At 39.1% G+C, this 20263-nt stretch overlaps 1 protein-coding gene across 7 annotated transcripts in view; it reads left to right on the top strand.

Annotated features, from left to right (window-relative positions):
- The window catches only part of LOC135202024 (protein ELYS-like), a 241020-nt gene that overhangs the window by 117902 nt on the left and 102855 nt on the right, over positions 1-20263 (top strand). For 4 of the 7 annotated variants that reach the window (XM_064231330.1, XM_064231327.1, XM_064231308.1 and 1 more), the window contains exons 23-26: positions 5301-5430; positions 5915-6017; positions 12265-12775; positions 13008-13100. In XM_064231330.1, the coding sequence (XP_064087400.1) occupies positions 5301-5430; positions 5915-6017; positions 12265-12775; positions 13008-13100 (837 nt within the window). The remainder of the gene's footprint in view (positions 1-5300; positions 5431-5914; positions 6018-12264; positions 12776-13007; positions 13101-20263) is intronic. The other 3 variants (XM_064231315.1, XM_064231317.1, XM_064231323.1) reach the window with 3 other exon arrangements.

Raw genomic sequence — 20263 nt, 5'->3', positions numbered from 1 at the left:
TTCTTGTATAGTTGTAGATCTCTGTAAGCTCACGAAGTTAGACTCTAACAAAAGCATCATCATGAAGAAGCAATATAAAGATGTTTTTAAGTAACTTACTGAGTAATTACATAGCTAAGAGTTTCACTCGCCTGGCAGTTAAAATTCTGAAATTTGCAGGTTGTGCTAGTTTTCTGTGTTGTGTAGGTAACAATGCCCCGCCCACTTTCAGGGAAAGAGAGGAACAACTTGGGAAGTAGCTCAGTTTGTTTCTGATGGCTGATATCTGCACATTGGTTATTGGCTGCAGTTTTTTTCTGAATTCTTAACTTCTCTGGTTGCTTTTTTATTGCAATTGGTGAAGTATTTTTGTTTTTTAGCCAATTCGGCATTATTTATGTTGGGTTCGCTCTAGAGACCTTATAATAGATTTTGAATTTCTTATACCTAATATGACTACTGCGTTGATGTGTTGAACTCAGGTTCGTCTTACTTTAGATATTCTTTTAAAGGCTTTAATAAATACGAGACCAAGGAATCCTTTGACTCCTACACAATCTGCATAGATTGCTGTGGACAAGTTTGTTAATTTGATTTGAGACGTTCTGAATGTAATGACTTTGATTATAGGAAGTGGAAGACATTAGGATCACATTTAAAGAAATTAGCTAGAGCTAGAAAAAGGAAGGCAGTTGCTAGGGCAGAGTCTAATAAATCAGTAGCTAACCAGGATTCTTCTAAATTTGTCAGATTCACATGATCCTATTATATCTTTGGCCCCTTTTCCCCATTCTCTTACTGTTCCACCTTCTCCAGCTTGGGGCTCCCTCGCTTCCAGTCCCAACCCCATTGCCAGTCTTGAAGCAAAAATTGACAAGCGATTCACTATATTAGTTCAGACCCAGGAGCAAATTGGCTCATCACTAGCAAAGTGCTAGTGAAGTGTTGGTGGAGGAGGGGGCTGCTCATCCCACTGTTTCACCCAAGCAAAGGTCACTGCCATATGCCCCTAAACCTGGGAGGGGTCAAACTGGTAGACCAAGGGAGGTCAGTGGGGTCTGCCCACAGGCAGTTGTCCCTTCAGTTCAGCCTGTTGACGTATCCCAGGTTGCAACCAAGAGCAGCTGGAAAAGTCTCTCTTTGGATGCACATAATTTGTCCAGTTCAGGAAATTCTTCCCCTAAATGTTTATGGCGCTTAGTGGATAAGTCTCGTCCTTTAAAGTGAAGTTAAGGGGGCCGGCTGGTAAGCCAATATATGGTGGTATAGAAACGCAGTCGTGAAAAAATTCATGGAGCTTCATATGGCAATGGAGAATGCGTACTATATGAAATATTTCGTCAAAATTCATCTTTCATTTATAGTTACAGGGTAATTAGTAAAATTAACTCAATAAACCAAAAACGTTGATCCAAACAAGAAAATACAGTATTTCTTCTGTTATCATAAATTTTGATAATTATTATCAAACAAATTGTGATCAATGACATCTGTAGAGATTCCATGAGTCACGAGATGGGAAGTTGTGAGCTTACACCCTTTAGTGCAAGCAGGAACAAGAGAGAGTCCACATTCGAGTTTCACCGCAAAATATCTCGCTAACATACAGAAGAAGAAAATTGGCTCTAATGAGAGTTCAGATCATAATGTCAACGATATTAACGGAGTAAGTGAAGGAGAGAGAGAGAGAGAGAGAGAGAGAGAGTGTTGCGTAAGGAGTGCCCCGTCTCGCCTAACGCAGTGTCCCAGGCTACGATCTTTGAGCAAAGGATCTTCATTTATGATTAAATTATGATAAATAACATAGTTTTGGTGTATTAGTACCTAAAAAAGGATAAAAAATTCATAATAATCATGATATATTAACATTATCTTTGTAAAAATACAAAGAAAAAATGTTAACGCCTGTATCTCAAAACTATACTTATTGACCTTCAAATTCTATCTTCTCCCTTAGTTTCAAAGCTATAGCATTGAAATTTGTATATAACTTCGAAAGACTATAGAGCAATCAAATGTAGCTTTTTTTCCCACATAAAAAAAAAAAATGCCCACATTTTTTTTCTTGATTTATAGTTTATTTTTGTACCATAATGAAAAAATTCATATCTAGCCAAAAAATACCTAAAAAAGAAAAAACTTCATTTGATTGGAGGTCTATATTATATGGTAGTAATCCCAGGTCTTAATATTAAGTATCAAGGGAGCAGATAGAATTTGAGAAATGGTTATTTTAGGGATAAATCGCACTGGCGTCACAAAACCGAAGGTCAAAGGTGGAAATCACACATGCGGATTGGAGCTGTCCCAAGTCACCTTATTAACCCTTAAACGCCAAAGGGGTAAAATAAAAATTGTCTCCCGTGTGCTGGAGGTGTTTCGGAGTGAGCGCGGAAGCAGAAAAAATATTTTTTTCAAGAAATCACAGCGTGCTTAGTTTTCAAGATTAAGAGTTCATTTTTGGCTCCTTTTTTGTCATTGGCTGAAGTTTAGTATGCAACCATCAGAAATGAAAAAAATTATCATCATATATAAATAATGCGATATATGATAGCGCAAAAACGAAATTTCATATATAATTGTATTCAAATCGCGCTGTGCACAAAACGGTTAAAAGTAACAAGTTACTTTTTTTGTTGTTGTAATGTACACTAAATTGCGATCATTTTGGTACATAACACATTGTAAAATGATAAAAGCAACACAGAGAAAATATTATCACAAAATAATGCATAAGTTCGTAATGCGCGGATGTAAACATATTTTTTTCAAAAATTCACCATAAATCTAAATATTGTTCTAGAGACTTCCAATTTCTTTCAAAATGAAGACAAATGATTGAATATTACTATACTGTAAGAGTATTAGCTTACAATTGCAGTTTTCGACCATATCTGACGAGTTAAATTTGACCGAATATCGGATTTTTTAATATATTTTTTTATATGCAATTATTTTAGAAATTAGAAAAGCTATAACCTTCAAATATTTTTCGTTTTATTCTACATAAAATTGCGCACATTTTCATATATAAAACTCTATGAAATGCCTAATATGAAACGGAGCAAATATTCCGAGAATGCAACGTACGCATTTCGGAGATTTGTGGCGGAGAATCCGCACGCAGAGGGAAGGAAAGTTTTTTTTTTTTTTTAAATTCACCATAAATCTAAATATTGTGCTAGAGACTTTGAATTTGCTTCAAGATGAAGATAAATGACTGAATATTACTAGACTGTAAGAGTTTTAGCTTACAATTGCGTTTTTCGACCATTTCGGTAGAGTCCAAGTTGACCAAACGTGGTTTTTTTCTATTTATCGTGATTTATATGCAAATATTTCAAAAATGAGAAAAGCTACAACCTTCAATTATTTTTTTTTGTATTCTACATAAAATTGCGCACATTTTCATATATAAAACTTTATGTAACGGCTAATTTAAAATGGTGCAAACATTACCACAATCGCACGTATGATTTGTTTCTGAAGAGTTACCGCGCGGACGTAAGGAAAAAGTTTTTCATAAATTCACCATAAATCGAAATATTGTGGTAGAGACTTCCAATTAGTTGCAAAATGAAGGTAAATGATTGAATATTACTAAAATATAAGAGTGTTAGCTTACAATTGCGTTTTTCGATCATTTCGGTAGAGTCAAATTTGACTGAAGGTTGAAATTTTTGCAATTATCATTATTTATATGAAAATATCTCAAAACTTATAAAAGCTACAATCATGAGTATTTTTTTGTTGTATTCTCCAAAAAATGCGCTCATTTTCATATATGATACTCCATGTAACGGCTAATTTAAAATGGTAAAAAAATTATGTCAAAGTGACAAAATAATTTCTGAGAGGTGTCACCGATTCTTTTTAGTGCAGCAAGAAAGAAATTCGCGTTTGCGCACCTGCGTAACGATTGTAAACAAAACAACACCTTGATTTGAGAACTCCAGGCATCCCCCAAGGCGCGTGATTCAAAAGTTTTAGGCTGGTAGGCCTATAATTATTTTTCCACGAATTTTTAAAAAACTTTTGTATGTTGACGTAAAATACGTCCAGTCGGCACCCGAGAGACAAAAAAGGTCGACGTAAAATACGTCCAGTCGGCGTTAAAGGGTTAAGTGCATCACCTTTGGTCCATTTTTATCAGTTGGTGTGAAAGGAAGTGTAGGAAGCAACTCCTCCTTAATCTTCACCTTGACATGAGGTTGAAGTCATCGGAAAGCCTGGAGGAACGAAGAACCTGTAATACCCTTCTGTCCTTTGGCTGGGTGGTGGTTATATTGTTATATTTTATGTTGTTTGGGGTATAGGTAACAGTTTTTATTTTTGGTCACATTATGGTATTGAGCCCTGGGCAGGGGCAATTTGTTTTTTGCTAGCAATTGGTATTATCCTTCACTGCAAAGCTTCTCACCAAAGTAATAGGCATGCCATGGCTACACTGCCATGCCACTATGTGATAAGAGGAGTGCCAACCAGACACAGTATCTTCTTGCAGCAACTCTCTTATCAGGTAAGGAAACAACAAACAGTTTCCCAAGTGTTGGCAAATTTTTTTCTTCTCAAATTCATTACCATTCTTAGTAATTTGTGGGGTAGAAGTGTCCATGCATCCCATCTCCCTCAATGTGGGAATTAGCTATGTAATTACTACTGGGTAAGTTAATTAAAGATGACATTTTTATCATGAAACTGATTTTCAATTATACTTGCCCAGTAATTACATAAATTAGAACCCCCCCTCCATCCCCTTGCATGAATTTTAAGGGACATTTAACAAACTGATCGCTTTGCCAAGTTGTTCCTCTCCTTCCCTGAATGTGGGCAGGGCATTGTTACCTACACAAAACAGAAAAGTAGCGCAACCTGCGTATTTCAGAATTTTAACTGCGAGGCGAGTGAAACTCTTAGCTATGTAATTACTGGGTAACTATAATTAAAACTTAGTTTTATTATAACAATTTAATTTTTATTGAAATATAAAAAGATAAACTCAGTGTTCTGCTAAGTAAGAATTATATATATAGGGAATAGGTTTTATTTCTAGTAATCTCAGGAGTTTCAAACCTGGCCTTACAGAATGCTGAAATTAGAAAGGCTGCAGTACTCTCACAAAGCTCATGTGTTCAAAGGGGCTTGTGTTCAGCTGAGGTTCAGTCTGCTCATGATATCTTAAACATGATTGTAGCACTGATCCGATAATTAAATAGCTGAAATAATTGTGTTGCAATAACTTTTTAAAGAATTTCTTTCCAGACAAGGAATTTTGAAAATGTGGGGGGACACTTGGCTTATTTTTTCATATCAAATTTCAGCCCTGCACAGACAATTTCTGCAGATCTCTTGTCACTCCTTAGAACTCCAAAAGTAACTCGTAGGAAGAGGCAGTCCTCACGTGGTGCTGGTGATTCTTTACTAACTGATACTCCACAGTCTATTCTCAAGGTTAGTATTATACAATTTCATATAGTAGGTAATTTTGGATTGCTACACTCAGACATTCAGAAGATGCTTCACATGGGAAGTATCTTTTGCTCTCTTAATTGTCCATTATGGTCTAGCATGTATATGGGTAATACTATTGTCATTGCTCTTATGAAGTGAAGGTTGAAGTTGAATAGTATACCATGTGCCTCAAGGTTTTGAGTCTTTAGTCTGTCTAAACAAAAAATTCTTGTGTATAATTATACTTCACTAATATTGATTATTTTTTGTCAGATTTCTCTTATTCTCCTTACTTTGATATCAGATACTTCTGTGACTGCCTTTTCCTTACACTATTCATTGCACGACTGAGCTTTTTATATGTACAGGTCATAGCCTTTGTACTGTACATATGATATTGCTCAAGTAATAGTGAATTAATGGAATGAAAATTAAGGTAATGTTTATTACAGTATGTTAACTACTTAATTTTGATATATTCAAGGTGAAACAAAGCATACAGAGGCCAATTAGTCCTTCTGCCTCAAGCGAAACTTCACTTCCAGTCTTTCCTCGCATTGCAACTAGTGCCAAGAAAAGTTATTTAGGTAAGTATTGAGTTTTAAAATGTAGTGTGCAGGCATTTGTTTTATGAGTTGCATTCTGGAGCCAATAAGAATTCTGTTTGTACCTATGCTGAGAATTTTTATAATCAAGTATGTAATTGATACAGCATTTTTTATTATGGTAAATGTTTCATAGATTTAGGGTGTGGTACTTAATCTATATTGGGGCTTGGTTATTCCACATGATTTGTCAAGAATAACTCTATATTTGTTGTTTGATATACATGTGTCATCCACCAAAGTTTGAACAGCCTGATAAATATTAATGTAGTGTTTGACACATAAGTTTAAGTATAAATTGAATATATAATCCATCAGATTTTTCTTTTGCATTGTAAATTTTTACACCTGCAACAATAAGAAATGTATTATTTGGCGATTAAGATCTTCCTGTTAAAGTTAGCTTATATCTGCGATGTGAGGTGTGATTGGCATTCAGAATAAACAAAAGAATAACACGGCTAACCTTGATGAACTGTCTACGTATTCTCAACTGTTTTCCCACCAGATGACATTGTTATGTTTATGTTCTTTTCAGAATTCTTCCACAGTACCTTTGTGCATACATTGTGCATTGGCTGTAATCATTTTTACCTTTTCTGGCTGTTTTTCTCCAGTATAGTACTATGTGTGTTTTCTGTTGTGTGTGTTACAGTTGGCTGTTTTTCTCCAGTATAGCACTGTGAGTGTTTTCTGTTGTGTGTTAAAGGAATCCCGCAATTATTATCCGGATCGCCATTATCCAAAACTCAGCATTATCCAACACACTCACCAGGGATCAAGGCCCAAAGATATACGGCATACAGTATGCAATTTTCAAGAAAAATGAGAAAACTGCTGTCCGTTGGTTGGCAGTGCTGTGCCCCCTCCAAAAAAATTTTGGTAACTGCCTACGTTCATACTGTCTGGGAAAGGAATTTTGGGAGTGGGGGACTTCAGAAGAGAGGAGGGGCACTAAGGCTGTGTAGAAGAGGGCCCAGAGTAGGGGTTATTTTCAAAAGTGGGTGGAGCTGGGGATCAGTTTCTCTGGCTGGGAGGGGATGAGGAAGCAGTGTTGGATGAGTGAAGAGGGCTAGGAAGACCTGACTTAAAAGAGCGTGTATGGTTTCATGTGTTTATGTTTATGATACAACTATTTGCATTTTATCAGAGGATATGTACAGACTGAGATGAGAGAGAGGGAGAATAACTGAGGTATGTTTGCATTGAAGCACAGTAGCTCACACACGCCTTCACTTTTATTTTTATTTCATGACACACTATTCTTGTTTATAATTTTACTATATTTTCTGATTAGTTATTTTTTCAAAGCAAAATATAGATGCAAGAGAGTATCACTAAGGTGTCTCATCTTCATCGAGTGGGTTGAGGTCTTAGTCATCCCCCAGTGGCACTTTGTTGAAAAGGAGGACTCGTAGTGTGTTGCCTTCTCCTGGCCCTCCTAAGAAGGCCAGTGTGTCACAAGAGGACCAACATTCTTCTTGCAGCTTCTGAGACAGTCCAAATGCTTTTCACATGATGACGACGGCCTAGAGGGTCAGTGTAGTGAAATGAGACACTCCGCTAAGAGTCATTCTGTGTCTAGGAAGTCATCCTCTGGGCAGCCATCTGATGAGGCTGCACGCAGGAAAAGTTCTGAGCGCCTGTTGGTGCCAGATCTTTATCCTCCTGTTCTCCCTTCTCGATGCTCCCTTCTCCAGATGGTTCCTATGTATTAGAGTAGCTCTTAGAAGCGTACAGCACTTCTGCTTCCTTTTTAAGCAGAAAGGTCCTCGGTCCTGCTTTCTGTATCTTCAGTAATTCAAGAGCACCCCACTGGGCATGATTTACCTCTTCTTCAAGAGCGCTTACTGGTTCAAAGCTCCCATTGGCACCTAAGCTTCTATGAGCAGCTGAGCACCCGTGGGTGGGCATGCAAGCTTTCACGAGTGCCCATCGCCACCACTGGATCAGATTGTGGTTGTTCCCCATAGTGCCGCTAGGTATGGCTGTCATGGATTTGTCAATTGCAGCCATACAAAGTAAGCTGGACAGCATTTTAGGCTTCATGAAGCATACTGCTCCTCCTGTTCAGCCACATCCATTCCTGTCTCCTATCTCTTTGGCAGAAGATGCTAGTTTTTTTTTCAAGTTGCTGTCCCATGGAAGTGAAGAACTCTCAAAAGTGATAAGGTACTTTGACCTAATACTGAGTGGGAAGGGCTTTTGTAGTCAGTATATTGTTCTTTGTGTGACTGCTCATATACTGTGCCAGTTGAAAAAAAAAAAAAATTATAAAAATAATCATCTTTCCTAACGTTATCATTAAGGGGTTGGTTGCCCGATGCTCCTTCTCCACTGCCTTCTTCACAACATCAGGCATGGTTTATTTTTGGTAAAGGGTTTTTTACGACCTCATGCACTTGTGTCATCAACCACAGTTATTGGCAGTGGGCCTTGCCTTTGACTGAAAAGTCCATCTTGCAAGGTAGCAGTTTCCACAGTTAGTGGCAGTGGGTCTAGCGTTTTACTAAAAAGTAAGACTGCAAGGCAACAGTTTCCATAGTTATTGGTGGTGGGACTAGCCTTCTACTAAAAAGTAAGACTGCAAGGCAGCAGCTGTCCTTTTACAACTAAATGTTAGTTTTGAATGGGCAGTGGTTCTTAATGAGGCATTAGAGTATTAATCTGATCTTGATAGACCAGTTTCCAAAGTTAAGGGAGGAAATGTCTAAGTTTTTATATGCTTTTATCTATCCTGCTTTTGTGTCTGTTTGTTTGTCTTGGTCAAATCTTGTAACTCAATTTTCGATGTGTTCCCTTCGTCCGATGGACTTCAAATTTCGTGTGATTACATTATCCCAGTGACAATACAACCTTACATGATCAGTAGGTCAGCCATGACCTCTAGTGACCTTACAGTGACCTCTCCCAGTATCTCAGTATTTGTATAAAACTGTATTTTTTACAACTTCTTTGACTTTGTGAATAACTCTACGGAATTTTCAAACTACATCTGTCTTGACAGGATAATGATTTTGTTAGCTATAATCATAAATCGGTTACAGTTTCTGTTAAAACTTAAAAGTATAAAATAAAACAAAAATTTTGTAAACTATTATTTAAATTCACTAAAACGTGAAAAATTAATTTTTTGAGACTAGAATTTTCATATAGTTAATCATGTCTACAAAAGTAAAAGATTGGGTGTCAAATATGGAAGGAAGTGCTACAAGATATAAAAGAAATGCTATACATAACAATAAAAAACCAATTCAGTCTTAATGAGTGAGTACAGTAGACCCCCTGTATTCATGGGGATGGGTACCAGAAACAGCACCACCAAACAACCCAGCGGGGCTTGGATTTTTTTTTCTTTTCTTTTTTTTTTCCCCCTTACTATTTCCCCCCATTTCTTTCACTCTCACACAGTTCTCCTGAATTACTTCTTTTTGTTATGGTAAAGTACCTATCGATTGACACTTGCTTTTTACGATTTTTTTCACTATAAAAGTAACTCATCCCCACATCATGAAATACACCTCTGCGCACCTTCAATTATTTGTTTAAAGAAATTCCCTGTGAAGTTTTTAGATCTGTCTTGAATCTTCTTACTTACATTCCTTACTTATTGCTTGTTTTCAAAAACCTTATGTTTATTGGATTATAGTTTTAAGTTCTGACTTTTGTCGACAGTAATTTGATGTGTTGTGGCATAATTAATCTTCTTGCACTCAAGATCCAAGTGTAAACATGCCGACAGTCATACACGTGGGAGAGACACACACTCTCTCTCTCTCTCTCTCTCTCTCTCTCTCTCGTCTCTCTCTATCTCTCTTCTCTCTCTCCTCTCTCTCTCCTCTCTCTCTCTCTCTCTCTCTCTTCTCTCTCTCTCTCTTCTCTATATTAATATATATATTATATATAAATATATATAGGATATAATAATATAGTAGATATAATAGATAATATATTTATATATATATATCTATATATATATATATATATAATATATATATATATATATAAATATTACAGGCACACAGTTGGATGCACACACACACACACACACTAACAATTCATTTGATTATCCTCTCAAAATGTGAATAAAATTGATTTTATCAACCTATGTGTACTGCAACCATTTCAGTTTCAGTTTCCTTGAAAGGATCTTGTCTTGTCCCTTAATCCCAACCGGCGGTGTGCCATTTGCACTAAAATTTTTTTCAAAAGTTTACTTTGTATAAAATTTAAAAGGGGGAATTTTTTGTTGGGCTGGAATGAATGATCCTGATTCCCTTTATTTCTTATGGGGAAATTTGTTTCATATTTCGAGCAATTGTCTCCATACTCTGAGTGTGTAATGCCATCAGCAAAGATATCTAGAATCAGGTGAATAGAGAATTCTGTGCACTATCTTGGTAGTCTTCCCTTAAAGTTCCACATGGAATGTCAGTCCTCTTTCAATGTGATCAGGGTTCATGTTCTAAGTGAAAGAAGCTCAGAGATAACTAATTGAATTTTTGAGCTCTCAAGGTCAAGGAAGAGGCTATCTACAGAATTTTTGTAGTATCTGGCAAAGTTCTTAGGGAGGGATACTTTATACCTGTTGTTACTCTTTCACCCTCTTGTGATTCCTGATATCCTTCCCTCAGTTTGGAAGGAGATAGACAGCTGTTATGCAAGGAGGCAATTAAGCCAATTTTAGACTAGTCACTGAGGTCTTACAATCAACTTTTTTGTTCTCAAGGCCTGTATGGGCTGAAGAACATATATTGGACGTTTCCAGTCTCAACATTGTCTCCTAAACCAATACAAGAAATGTTTGTCCCTTTAGGGGAGTAGTGCCTTCAGCACACCTCAATCAGTGCACTGTATGCATTACTTAAGGTTCTTTGCAGCATCCCCTCAACCCCTAGCTGGCCCTTTCATTCCTTTTACAGTACCTCCGTTGATATTTTTCCTTCATTTTACTTTCCATCCTCCAACAGTTGTTTCTTAGTGCAACTGAGAGGTTCCTTCCTTCCTGCAAAATGAAATAGATACTTTCCTGAGAGACCCTTTCCATACAGATGTTGCTTTTGTTAATGATGCTATTAATGAAGAGTTTATTGAACTTGTGAATGGCACCAGTACTTGTGATCTATTTGAGAAAAAGTCTCCTGTCAAGTTTTGGTGTAAAATATCCAAATGATATCCACAGGTTTCAGAGGAGCCTCTCCGTTCTCAGTTGCTTTTCCCGTCAATGTAGTATCTGTGTAGAACTGGTTTTCCAGCTTACTTGCCATAGGTTCCTAATGAATGTGGAAGTTGGCTTTTGATGTGCTTTAGCAAAAACTGCTCCCCGGCTGACTAGGTTAGCCGAAGAAAAAGTTTCAGAAATCTCATTAATTCCCTTTGCTGCTGATGTAATAATAATGTATTTTGTTTTTGCAGCTCAATACCATACCCGTGAAAATTTACTGCATAGAAACGTGTAAATAATTGTAAAGAAAATTTCTGAATTTTTTTTTAAGTTGTTTGTATTTACAAAAATACTGGTTATGTCAGGAAAGTTATATACTTATATCCCTTCAGCACAGTACCTACTTGCAAATATACACTTGAATTGTTCCTGACATTGTTTTGCTTTCTTTATATGAAGTGGAGGGGGTACATTACTGACATGAAAATTACCCAAAAGGGTACGTGGTGAAAAAAAAGTTGAAAACCCCTGTCCTAGAGGATGGTCAGGAAGAATTCTGACACAAATGTAAATATTCCAGTACTACCTGATGAGAAGCAGGTTGTTATAGACAGTCCATCTGGGTCAGCCAAGTGTTATTCTTCATTGATTTCAAATGCTGAGTACACCTAATGGTACACAGGTGTAAGCCAACTTTTAAAATTAGATGAGTATCCACAAAATTTTTACCAAAACTTTTCACCTCTATTTAATATCAGAAATTTCGTAAGTTAATTGGCTGCTGTTTGGCTTTATACTAGTGAGCTATGGATATTTTTTTGCCTGTGATGTGATATTTTTAATATGGTTTAGTACAAATGATGTAAAGGTAGGAGGCTAAACTGTATCTTGCAGGCAGATTTATAGCAATTAATAACAGTGAAAATATTGAATACATGCAATTTGTTATGTCAGACGCTTAATTTTTAGAGAATATTTTGAGGTTTTATTGCTAGTTTTTAGTCTTGCATCACATAATGTGCTAGGTTTCTGTCTGTCTCTCTCTCACCTAAGTTTTATTTACAGCAGAAGAGGGCCAAAACTTTAAAGCTACTGATACCAGTTTAACTCCAAAGCAATTAAGATTCCACTTGCCCAGAGGCCAGATTGACACAAATGGCATGGCAAGTCAGTCATTAACTGAAACTAGCAAAGATGACAGCTTAAATGTTTCAGCAGAAGAGTTAGGCAAGAAGGAAGGTCTTGATGCTGAGAAAGCAAGTGGAGAAAGACTGAAAGTGTTAGAAGATGATGATTATACAGAATTGGAGAAGTCCCTTTCCAATGATGAGGAATGTATGGATATCCAGGAAGAAGAAGAACAGTCCTTTGTGAGTGTTGATATTGGAGATAAATTTGAAAGATCTATTGAGGTACAGGAGGAAGAAGCATCTCTGGAAGCATTGGAAGATTCTCTTAATCATGTTGAAGAGAATGATGTTACTGACAGTGAAATAAATTCAGATATTCTTGAAAGATCAATTGAGGTTGGAGGGGTACCGGTAGAAGAAACCTCGGCTACAACAAACGTTTTCAGGTATGTCAAATTTTGATGTCTAATATAACACTGGATTATCTTGTAAAACACTACAGTCACATCTGGGTTGAACTGCCTTACATTTATTACACTTACATTTCTTATATATTCTGTTACTTTAATTGTTGATAAGTTATAGTAGTATCAGTTTCAGGAACACTTTTGTTCCATATTATGCATTTCCTGTGTTGCGGTTTATAGTTATTTCCATTGAAACCTACATTTATGTCAGGCATCCATATTCTGGACTTCCATCACCACGGCAACCACTCAGAGGCTTCAGTAATTCCAAACTCATGGGTGATACAACAAGGAGGTTAGACTGGTACTGTTAAGCTATGAAAGTCAATTTAATTTCTCCTTTTGTTACTACTTGCATGGTTAATCCCCATAATCTTGCTGGGTAATTATGCACTGTAATGGTATTACTTGTTCTGGTACAAGCTTTGTAATCCTTACTTTCACTACTGCTTCTCAATATTTTGGGACATTTAAAATTTGTTACTATTTTTCTCATGGCTGTACTTCATGACGCTTTGTGATGGATGAGGTCTCAGCTAAAGTTGTGTCAGCATTTTATTTATGGAAAATTTGCTTTTGTGATGGAAATGATCCTGCTTAACTTTTCCAATCAATTGTCTGAACAATATGATTTTAAAGATTTTCAAGTAAGTTGAAGTGTATGTATTTGTTGGAGCTTAATATGGGTTAGTGCTTACCTGCTTTAGTAATAACCAAGACCCTTAACCTAAAAGGTAAAGGTGTTCTATTTGTCATAGTTTCCCTTTGTTTATGGCTTTCAACTTCTTCAGGTAAGAGTACAGTATAGATCATATCTGGAAAGTTTTATGAACCAGTACACATCAAAATTTTGTGAAAATATACCAAACATTTATATCACAAACCATTTCAAGGGATAGTTACAGTTTGTAGTTGAATTTTTGGTCTCATAGTCAACAATTGTAATATTGACCGAATTACCTTTTTTTTTTTTTGAATAATGACAAGCATTTAATGAATGTTATAAAGATTGATTGTCTCAGCCACAAGTGGTGTTATAAAGATCGATTGTCTCGGCCACAAGTGGAAAACTAATGACATATTAGTATGTAGGTTATACGTTTGATTATGTTTTGAATGTTGCAGTTGTTGACAGTCACACAGTTCAAGGGTAATTCTAAGTTTATTTTAAAAAAGTTAATTTTATTCCTTTTTCTATGTTGTGTAGTCCAACTTATCATTTATGATCTTGTTAAAATATTTGCATTATATTCAAAGCTAAAGAAAAATGCATTATAGGCAGTTCTCAGTTATCAGTGGGGCTTCCGTTCTCGACAGGCTGCTGATAAACGAAAACTGCCATTAACTGAAACTGTGATTATGGCATCAAGTTTTGGTTAATTGCACGCACCTGCTAGGTATGTTATGGTGCCATAACTCTAACTATTAGCACCTTCTGGTGCTAGTCACCGAAACTTAGCCCTTTATGGCGCCGTGAATTAGCGATTTTATTGCACTAGACAAGTACCATAAAACCCGATCACCATCAACCCTTAAACGCCGAGCTGGTATTTCCGAAAGTGTCTCAAGTATGGCGGCGGCGGTCGTGAGGAGCGCTGAAGCTGATTTTTTTTTTTTTTTTTTTTTTTTTTTTTTTTTTTTCAAAAAATCACAGCAAGCTTAATTTTCAAGATTGAGAGTTCATTTGTGACTCCTTTTTTTGTCATTGCCTGAAGTTTAGTATGCAACTGTCAAGTCAAAGTTGACCGAAGGTTGAAATTTTGGCACTTATCGTTATTTATATGAAAATATTTCAAAACTGGCTACAACCATGGGTTGTTTGTTGTTGTATTCTACATGAAATTGCGCACATTTTCATATATAAAACTTCATGTAACGACTAATATAAGACTGTGCAAACATTACGACAATCAGACAAAAAAATTTCTGATTTTTTCAGAAGAGTTACCGTGCAGATGCAAGGAAAAAGTTTTTTCAAAAATTCACCATAAATCGAAATATTGTGCTAGAGACTTCCGATTTGTTGCAAAATGAAGGAAAATGATTGAATATTGCTAGAATGTAAGAGTTTTTGCTTACAAATGCGTTTTTCGACCATTTCGGTCTAGTCAAAGTTGACCGAAGGTTGATATTTTGGCACTTATCGTTATTTATATGAAAATATTTCAAAACTGATAAAAGCTACAACCATGTGTTGTTTTTTGTTGTATTCTACATGAAACTGTGCACATTTTTATATATAAAACTATGTAACGGCTAATATAAAATGGTGCAAACATTACGACAATCGGACGAAAAAATTTCTGATTTTTTCGGTAGTTACCGCGCGGATGTAAGGAAAGTTTTTTTTTTTCTTTCTTTCTTCAAAAATTTACCATAAATCAAAATATTGTGCTAGAGACTTCCAATTTGTTGCAAAATGAGGGTTAATGATTGATTATTACTAGAATAGAAGAGTTTTAGCTTACAATTGCGGTTTTCGACCATTTCTGTCTAGTCAAAGTTGACCAAAAGTTGAAATTTTGGCACATCGTTATTTATATGAAAATAATTCAAAACTGATAACAGCTACAACATGGGTTGTTTGTTGTTGTATTCTACATGAAATTGCGCACATTTTCATTTATAAAACTTTATGTAACGGCTAATATAAAACGGCGCAAACATTACGACAATTGGACGAAAAAATTTATGATTTTTTGGAAGAGTTACCGCACGGACGTAAGGAAAAAATTTGTCAAAAATTCATCATAAATCAAAATATTGTGCTAGAGACTTCCAATTTGTTGTAAAATAAAGGTAAATGATTGAATATAACTAGAATATAAGAGTTTTAGCTTACAATTGCGTTTTTTGACCAATTCGGTAGAGTCAAACTTGATCGAACGTTGATATTTTGGCACATCGTCATTTAATATATGAAAATATTTCAAAACTGATAAAAGCTACAACATTGGTTGTTTTTGTTGTATTCTACATGAAATTGCTTACATTTTCATATATAAAACTCTATGTAACGGTTGTGTCGCTGATGCTTTTTAGTGCTAGAAGAAAGAATTTAGCGCTTGCGCGCCTGGATAACGATTGTAAACAAAACAACAGCTTGATCCGTGAACTCCCAGCATCCCTCAAGGTGCATGATTCAAAAGTTTTCACCAAGTAGGCCTATAACTATTTTTCCGTGAATTTTTAAAAAAACTTTTGCGTCAACTTTTCATATGTCAATTCGGCACCCAACAGACAATTTCTGTTGACGTTTAATACGTCCAATAGGCATTTAAGGGTTAACCGAGTCCGCCGATAATCAGGGACTGCCTCTTTAGGAAAAATGAAAGAATGTACAGGAAAGAAACAATGAAAACAGTACAATACAGCATACGTTATTTTAGGATGGTGTTACATTACGGCCAGTAAAACACATTCATAAGAAATAAAGCAAAAAAATCATATTGTAGATATTTGGATTGTGTGCTTTTAGATAAAAGAAAATTTTGTTCATGAGACTTACTTGGCAGATATATATATAGCTGCATTCTCCGAAGTCCGACAGAATTCCAAAACTCGCGGCACACGCAGTGGGCGGCCAGGCGGCAGCACCCACTCCCGCCGCTGGGAGGCGGACACCAGGAACCACTCCCATCCTCTATTCATATTTTTTCTGTCGCCGGTCGGTAAACACCTGTTTACAGACCTCCGCCCAGGATTTTTGGATTTAACTCGTTATAAGTATCTGGATTGTCTTTTGGTTTTGACTCTGGATTGTTGGATTGGCATACGCGATAGTGGACTGTTTTTGGATTTTGGATTGGCTTTTATATGAACGTGATGTCGGGATCAAGTTCAGTGAGCTTCAGAGTGTGTGTGAGGAGTGATTGCAAGGTGAGGCTACCGAAAGCATCGGTAGACCCCCACACAGTATGTATGGGGTGTAGGGGGCATGTCTGTTTGCTGGTTGATCGTTGCATTGAATGCAAAAGTTTGACTGAGGATGAATGGAAGGTGTATGAATCCTATCGGCGTAAGTTGGAGCGCGATAGGATCAGGAGGTCTTCCTCTAAAAGCGGTTCTACGAAAGGTAAGGGAAGTAACATTTCTCCTATATTAACACCAGTAGAATTTGCTTCACCTAATCCTGTGTTGTTGCCTGAGGGCCCTAGTTCTGTGTCTGGAGAAGGTAATGCCCTTTCTCTGATTCTAGAGTCATTGCGCACTCTAGAGTCCAAAGTGTTGGCCCTTGAAAACGGCTCGATTAAAGTGTGTGATCGTGCCCCTAGTGTTGTGGAGGGGGCGTCAGATCGGCCCCATAATGCCTCTAGGTCTAGACCTCTGTCGGACTCCCAGACCTCAGGGAGTGGGCATGTCGAAAGCCGCAAGAGGGTTACGGGGGCTCCCCACCGATCTGGCGTCCCTTCGGCAGGACCTGTTGCTACTTCTCAGGCTGCCAAGGAGCGTGCTCAGGCTCGCATCCTAAAGGACTGTTTTTCGTCCTCCGAGGCGCCCTCCCCGCGCAAGGGGTGGAGCTCTCGGAGTGACTCGCGTCCGTTGAAAAGGACTTTTCCTAGGGAGGACGCTTTGCGTCCCCTCTCTCCGCTCTCGTTGCGGTCTTCGCCTGCGTCGTATGACGCGTTTCCTCCACAGAAGAGAGGTAGGACGTCGTCCGAGGACGACGCTGAGAAGCGCTTCTCTCGCGCCTCGGAGAGGCAGGTTGCTGTTCCTGTGAGAAGGAAGGAGGCGTCCCCCCGCCCCTCGTCTTCTCGCAAGCGCAGCCCTTCACCTCCTCTCGGTTCTTCACCTACGAAGAGTAGTCTTGCGTCGCTTCAAGACCAATTGTCGACCTTAATGGCTCGGAAGACTCGCCCAGCAGCAGTTGAGCCTAAGCGAAGGAAGGACGCTAGACTGCCTGTCAAGAGGACGAGGCAGTCTCCTTCTCTGTCTCCTCGTTCGTCGCTGTCTCCACCAGCACGTCGGGACGCTTTTGAGGACGCTCGACAGGACGCCTTGGAGGACGCGTTTGAGGACGCTCGGCAGGACGTTTTTGAAGACGCTCGTCGGGTTGCTTTGTTTGACGCTTTGCCTGTGGAGAAGGCTTTTGAGAGCGCTCAGAAGGACGCTTTGAAAGCGAAAGCTGGACGCTTGAGCGCCAAACGTAAGGACGCTCCTCGAGAGAGACTTGGAGTTTCCTCTCTTGACGCGCAGCGAGGTCAGGACGCTCTTCGTGGTTCGAGCTCTAAAGATCGACGGAAGGTCGGTCGCCTTGAAGAGGCGGATGTTAGTCTTCCTCGAAAGCCTTTGTTGAAGGCTAGACCCGTGGGGCGCACACCCTCTCCAGAGGTTCGATCTCCTTTGCCTCTTCGGGAGGAAGGAGAACATAGTAGTCCGGCTGACTCAGTGGACGAAGATCAGCCGTCAGTTTCGTCGATTTCCGACTACAAGGTGCTGGTACGACTTTTACGTTCCTTGTTTGGGGAGAAGTTCCAGCCTGCAGCTCCTAAGTCTCCGCCCTCTCAGTTTTCGTCTTCGAAGTCGGGCAAGGTTTCGGAAGTAGTGGAGATGAAGACTTCCTTGTCCACTAAAAGAGCCTTCAAGAAATTGCAGGACTGGATGGAACGTCGGAAGGATCAGGGCAAGTCGACTTTCGCCCTGCCTCCCTCTAGACTTAGTGGGAGAGGCGGCATTTGGTATGAGACCAAATCGGAAGTAGGAATTAAGATCCCGTCTTCTTCCCAAGGGGACTTTGCTAGTCTGGTAGACGCCCAGAAAAGATCCCTTTTGTCGTCCGCGAAGATTTCTTGGACACCAACGGAGATCGACCATCACATGAAAGGTCTGTTAAAGACTCTGGAAGTCTTTAACTTCCTAGACTGGTGCCTAGGAGTCCTGGATCTTCAATCTAGGAGTCCTGATTCTTTGAGTCTGGGGGAGCTGTCCAATGTGTTGTCATGCATGGACAAGGCCGTCAGGGATGGTTCGGAAGAGTTAGTGTCTCATTTCGGCACTGCTTTCCTCAAGAAGAGAGCGCTCTTATGCAATTTCACAGCGAAGTCTGTTTCTGCATCGCAGAAAGCAGAGCTTCTCTTTGCACCTCTTTCGAGCCATCTCTTCCCCCAGGCTATGGTAAGGGACCTGGCAGTGAGCCTACAAGAGAAGGCTACCCAGGATCTCTTGGCCCAGTCTTCTGGACGTCCTGCAGTCCCGATCACATCGTCGTCTGGACGACCTCCTAGGAAGGTTAAACCCTTTCGTAGCGCTCCTCCCTCGAGAGCTGCTCCTCGAGGGAGAGGACTTGCAAGAGGAAGAGGTTCCTTCAAACCTAAATCCTCTAAATGAGACGAAAGTCCTTCAGATGCCTGTCGGAGCCAGGCTAAAGTTCTTTGCGGGGGCGTGGAGAGAGAGAGATACAGATGCGTGGTCCCTCAAGATAGTAGAACAGGGGTACAAGATCCCCTTTGTAGACCCTCCTCCTCTTTCAACGACTCCCAGAGATCTTTCCCCGTCGTATCAAGGGGAGAACAGCAGGTTCTTTTAGATCTTTTGGAACAAATGATCACGAAAAGAGCGGTGGAGCAGGTCTTAGACCTGGGGTCACCAGGATACTACAACAGACTTTTCCTGGTACCAAAACAGTCGTCGGGGTGGCGTCCAGTCTTGGACGTAAGCAGCCTGAATCTTTTCGTAGAAAAGAAAAAATTCAAGATGGAAACACCTCAGTCGGTTCTAGGAGCCTTAAGACCGGGCGACTGGATGGTGTCCTTGGACCTACAGGACGCATACTTTCACGTGCCTATCCACCCTCTTTCAAGAAAGTTTCTGAGGTTTATGCTAAGGGACAAAGTTTGGCAATTCCGAGCCCTTTGTTTCGGTTTAAGCACGGCTCCGATGGTATTTACCATGCTCATGAAGAACGTAGCGAGATGGTTACATTCTGCAGGAATAAGAATGTCCCTGTATCTCGACGATTGGCTTATCAGAGCATCGTCAGAAGAAAGGTGTCTGAAGGACCTTCACTTCACGTTGGCCTTGGCGAAGTCCCTGGACTTCTAGTCAACCTCGAAAAGTCGCATCTGACCCCAACACAGTCCATCGTGTATCTGGGGATTCAGATGGATTCAGTGGCTTTTCGAGCGTTTCCGTCCCAGGAACGACAGCTGCAAGGCTTAGAGAAAGTCTCGGCATTCCTGGGGAAGGAAGCTTGCTCGGCGAGGGAATGGATGAGTCTGCTGGGAACCATTTCCTCGCTGGAAAAGTTTGTTTCCCTGGGAAGACTACACCTCAGACCTCTCCAGTTTTTCTTAGCAGACGAATGGAGAGTCAGAGAGGATCTGGATGCGACCCTTTTCATCACCAAATCGGTGAAGAACCATCTAAGATGGTGGTTAGATCCTCGGAAGTTTCGAGAGGGGTTGTCCCTAAAGCTTCTGAGCCCAGACCTAGTGTTGTTTTCCGACGCTTCGGTGTCGGGATGGGGAG

The sequence above is a fragment of the Macrobrachium nipponense genome, chromosome 23, assembly GCF_015104395.2.
Source record: "Macrobrachium nipponense isolate FS-2020 chromosome 23, ASM1510439v2, whole genome shotgun sequence".
NCBI lineage: Eukaryota > Metazoa > Arthropoda > Malacostraca > Decapoda > Palaemonidae > Macrobrachium > Macrobrachium nipponense.
This window is presented reverse-complemented; position numbering and strand designations above follow the sequence as displayed.